The sequence below is a fragment of the Diospyros lotus genome, chromosome 3 (genome assembly GCF_014633365.1).
Source record: "Diospyros lotus cultivar Yz01 chromosome 3, ASM1463336v1, whole genome shotgun sequence".
NCBI lineage: Eukaryota > Viridiplantae > Streptophyta > Magnoliopsida > Ericales > Ebenaceae > Diospyros > Diospyros lotus.
In genome coordinates, this window is record NC_068340.1 from 18,696,679 (window position 1) to 18,701,927 (window position 5,249).

At 35.9% G+C, this 5,249-nt stretch overlaps 1 protein-coding gene across 1 annotated transcript; it reads right to left on the reverse strand.

The window, feature by feature from the left end:
* Window positions 1-2,897: 2,897 nt before the first annotated feature.
* LOC127796852 (uncharacterized) lies at window positions 2,898-3,239 on the reverse strand. The gene has a single exon (XM_052329257.1). It carries the CDS (start codon window positions 3,237-3,239, stop codon window positions 2,898-2,900), a length of 342 nt encoding a protein of 113 aa, XP_052185217.1.
* Window positions 3,240-5,249: the final 2,010 nt, after the last annotated feature.

Here is a 5,249-nt window from a genome sequence, read left to right on the forward strand (position 1 = left end):
CAAAAGTTAACTTTTTTAAGTTTTATTTTTAAGTAAGAAACTTAACATTTTGTGTCAAATCAAAACAACAAATGTGAAATAAAAATTTTAAAGACGAAAATGATGGAAGGAAATTTTTACGAAAAATTAAATTAGTCAAAAACTAATTATTATTTTATTTTTTTATTTTTCTAGTATTTCTTTTATAATTTATTAATATGTTTGTTAGGATATCTAATTAATATTGAGGCTAAAAATTTATGACAAAATATTATAATAAAATATTTTTGTCACTACATGTCTTTTTTTTTTTATTATGACAAAACATTTTGAATTTTTTTTATCACAAGATTATTATTTCTTATGCCTAATATGATGTATTTTTATGTAAAATTAAATTTAATAAAATTATTTTTGTCACAAAAAATTGAATTTCTTGTGACGCGTATATTTTTGTCATATTTTTTTTTTTATAATACTATGTTGTGACAAACTATTTTTGTTATAAAAAATATTATTTATTGTGACTAAAAAGTTTTATAATTATATCTTATATAATTAAATATTGTGATAAAATTATTTTGTCATATTATTTAATTTGAATTGGAGCCAAAAATTTGGTGCCAACTTGATGTGACAAAATTTTGTGACAAATTATTTTATAATTATAAATTATCTACATCACTATATTATGAAAAAAAATTATGTCAAAATATTGTTTGTCACAACTTGACTTACATTTTGAATTTTACATGAGAAAATTCAATTTTTTCACAATTTTGTCACAAAAAGAATATTTTTCATGACAAAATTTAATCCATTACAATTATTTTTGTGACAATATCGTAAATTTCTTGTAGTGTCCACAATCTCTCGAGAAACTCCATTTCCCATCGTACGAATACACTCCACATCGTACGACTCGAATTGCCCTTACCGCGACATACTTAATCCCTGAGTGCCTATCCACGTCACTCGATCACTGGAATTAACCTTGCCCCATTCTCAAGAAGACCCCATCCCGTCTCCACGAACGTAACAACTACACGAATTCAACACAACAATGATATGAAAATCACACGCCATGCACCGACTCTTTTATAAGTAAAAACAGTTGATGTAATATACCACATATTCAATATGCATACGATGCCACAAATACTTTAAGTAAAACGCCTACACAATACATATCAAGTTTTGGAGGATATAACTGTTTTCTGGAACTGGTCCAAACACGTGCAACTTGAGCTCGAGAGGGTAGAACCGCTCACCTGAACTCACTACACACACACACCAAATCACTTTCAAGACAAAGAGTAAGACTGGAATCGAACCACTCACCTTATCTTGGAAAAAGTTAATTTTTACCTCGTAAAGCGTGTCTAACCTCGAAAGTCATGCAATCTCTTCTTCTAGCAATCAAATCGTCTCCTAATCATTATCATATCTATAGAAATCAACATTTCTATTTCTCCCATATTTTCCTCCATTTTTCATATTTTTCTCTATTTTTCCATAAATTCCTTTCCTTAGAAATTCCAAAATAATTATCTATCATGCATTTTCACCAAATATTTTTCCATGAATATTCCTAAAATATTTTTCTAAAAATTACAAAAATAATTTCAAATGCAAATAGTACCTCACGTGCCACACGCAACAGCCTTCGATGGTTAATCCAACTACACAGTCTTGAAGCTCTCCTCAAGCCAGATCTAAGGGTACCCTCGGGTGGTCGAAATACTCACCGAAAAGAGCTCAAAAGTTCAGTTGCAGGTGTGGCTCTGATAAGGCTCGACTTTCCGGCCAACTTGTTAAAACCCTATGAAACGTATACCAATCCCCTTCAAATTCTCCAAAAATGTTTCCTAGAACTCAAATAAAAAAAGCCCTCTATCTTTGAGGCTCGATTCAAGCTAAAATGAGAGAAATTTTGCCTAATTTTCTTTTGAAACCCTCGGCCCTCAACCTTTTTTTATACCCGTTTTATACACAAAAAACCACCAAATCTTGGGTGTTCTTATCCCTTAAGCACCAAATCTAGCCTTTAAATCAATCAAATAGGCCTAAATCATGCACAAAATCCCTAAAAAAATTTGGCCAAATCGGCAATCACATCCGCCATAAATTTCGGTCAAATCTCGGCCTATCTCGACCAATGGCTATCCCCAATCGTTCCATCATGACCCGGAGGCTATTCTGGAGCTTCCAGGTGAGCTTCTCAACGGCCAGAGGCGGTTGGCCGGCTACCATAGGGCAGCTGATCGGTTTTACACCATAAGTTCCATTTTTTGCACTTTCGCCCCCAGTTAATTTCTAACTACATTTCACCCCTTTCCTTGATACCCCTAAACTTTCCATTAATTCCTCTACTGCGTACAAGTTCCATACTCTTCATTTCCCTCAAGAATTTTCAAAAAAATTCATCGTTTCGATCTCCCTCGAGCAGTTTACATTTTTTGCACTTTGGCCTGGATGCCCCTAATAGCGTGTTTTCGACCTCAAACCTTTGTGAATATCTTGGTTTTGTGAAATCCTACTTATTTGGGCAATTTTACCTTTCTTGACTTGGTTTGACATGGACACTTTCCTCTCGTTCATGTTTTGGATATTACATGTTGGCCCAAAACTATGATAGATTTCATTTTGACCCCACAAATTTCAAAATATCTTAGATATAAAATACAGGGTATTACATCCTCTCCCTCTAAAAAGGAATTTCGTCCTCGAAATCACTCACTCTCAAGACTAAACAGATGTGGATAAGAAACTCTCATCTCTTCCTCACATTCTCAAGTGGCTTCTTCTTCGTCGTGGTTTCTCCATAGTACTTTTACCAATGGAATAACTTTGTTTCTTAAGATCTAATCCCTTTGATCTAAGATTTGAATTGCCTCTTCAGGGTAAGTTAGATCATTTCATATCTCTATGGTCTCATTTTGAAGAACCTGCATAGGATCGAGCTCATGTTTCTGCAGTTGGGACACGTGGAACACGTTGTGGATATTTGCTACTGTTACAGGTAAAGCTATTCTATAAGCCACTGATCCAATTTTCTCCAAAATTTCATATGGGCCGATGTATCTTGGGCTTAGTTTTCCTTTCTTTTTCCCTTGAATCACTATTTTGAACGGGAAGAGCTTCAAATATACTTTATCACCGATTAGAAATTCCAAATTTCGTCTTCGGTGGTCAGCGTACGACTTCTGAAGACTTTGACTGTTTCCCCGATTTCCACCCAGCACAGTGGAGTTCTGCATTTTCGCTCATACAATGCCTAATAAGGGGTTATTCCAATACTACTATGGTGTCCGTTGTTGTAAGCAAATTCCACTAGTGGTAGATGTTTCTCCTAACTTCCTGAGAAATCTAAAACGCACGCTCTCAACATGTCTTTTAACATATGAATTGTTCTTCGGGTTGACCATCAGTCTAAGGATGGTAAGTTGTGCTAAGTTTCAACTATGTTCCCATACATTTGTGGAAACTTTTCCAAAATCTTAATGTAAATCGCGGGTCTTGATCTGACACTATGCTTGTAGGGATTCCATCCAATTGAACTATTTCCTCAATATACAGTTGAGCTAAGGAATGAATCGATTGCCCTATCTTAATAGGCAAGAAATGCGCTGACTTTGTCAATCGATCTACTATCACCCAGATAGCATCGTTTCCTTTGGGACTTCGAGGTTGATTGGTCACGAAATCCATGGTGATGTGATCCTATTTCCACTCAGGAATGTCCAGAGGTTGTAGCAATCCTCTTTGGCTCTGATGTTCGATTTTGATGTGTTGACAAGTATCCCAATGCGCCACGTATCAAGCCATATCCTTTTTCATCCCTAGCCACCAGTAAACTTCCCTAAGGTCCTTAGACATCTTTGTGGACCCTAGATATGTACGGTGTACCTAGCTTGCTGAGCTTCTCCCAAAATAATTTGCCTTAAGTTTTGATCTCTCGGCACATATGTCCTTCCTTGAAATTGAAGTATACCATAACGGTAATTGAATTCAGGTGCCTTTACTTGATCATTTCCGTCTATCCACTGATTCCTTCTTGCATTTGTCTGAAGAACTGACCTGGTCTGATTCACTACATCAGGTTAGATGGTTAGATTTTCTAAATACGTTTTGGCTAGTTTCAGCTTGACACCTACTGTCAAGTGACTAAATTCCTCGATCATTTTCCATTCTTTAACCATCATGCTAGCTAAAATTTTCGAACTCCTTCGGCTAAGGGCATCTGCGACTACATTTACTTTCCCTGGATGATAGGAGATGATACAATCATAATCTTTCAGGTACTCCATCCATCTCCTTTGTCGCATGTTTAATTCTTTTTGGGAAAATATGTACTTAAGACTTTTGTGATCTGTGTCTCCACAACTTCAAAGCGTAAATGATGGCTACTAATTCCAAGTCGTGGGTTGGATAGTTCTGCTCATGCCTTTTCAGTTGTCAGGATCAATAAGCTATTACCTTTTCGTCTTGCATTAGAACAACATCCCAGGCCTATTCCAGAAGCATTATTATATACCATATATTTTTCTGATTCCATTAGCATTGCTAAGATCAGTGTGTTGGTCCCTTGACACACACAATGGCCACTCAAGAGGGGGGGTGAATTGAGCTTTTGTTATACACAAAATAGACTTGTTATAAATATATATATTATTTGAGAGTGATAGCAATATCGATACACAAACAACCACAATATTAACACAAGATATATAGTGGTTCGGTGTCTCCAACACCTTCTCCACTCTCTCAAGGTCAACCCAACACTTGAGGTTCCACTAACAACCACAACACTAGGTTTTCACACAAGATCACCTAACAAACTTGTACGCCTCGAGATTTTCCCCTTAGCTCACCCCAAAAACTAATACAACACAATAATACACCTAGATTACTTGGGCTCTAGGATGCCACTCACAATCCACAAATTAATACAAATAAATCCTATGTCTAAACAACCTTGGACTAATATGGAATTAAACACAATGATGTACAAGGAAAAATAGAAATAATACAAGTTACCACAAATGGAGAGAATGTCTTCTCTTTTGCCTTGGGCTCCAAATGGATTAAACTTTGAGCTTGTGCCTTGGATTGCTTTACTTGAGTTGCTTGAGAGCTTGAGAGTGCCTTTAGAAAGATTGATCTTGGTTGTGCATTAGTCTTCTCTAGAAATCTCTTCTTGATATATATAGTGGAGCTTTCAACGGATCTATAACGGCTAGAAAAAATTCGACCGTTGGACCCGAGGA

What these genes read in the sequence shown, in the direction of transcription:
- LOC127796852 (XM_052329257.1), bottom strand. Translation starts at nt 3,239, where the DNA reads ATGCAGAACTCCACTGTGCTGGGTGGAAATCGGGGAAACAGTCAAAGT.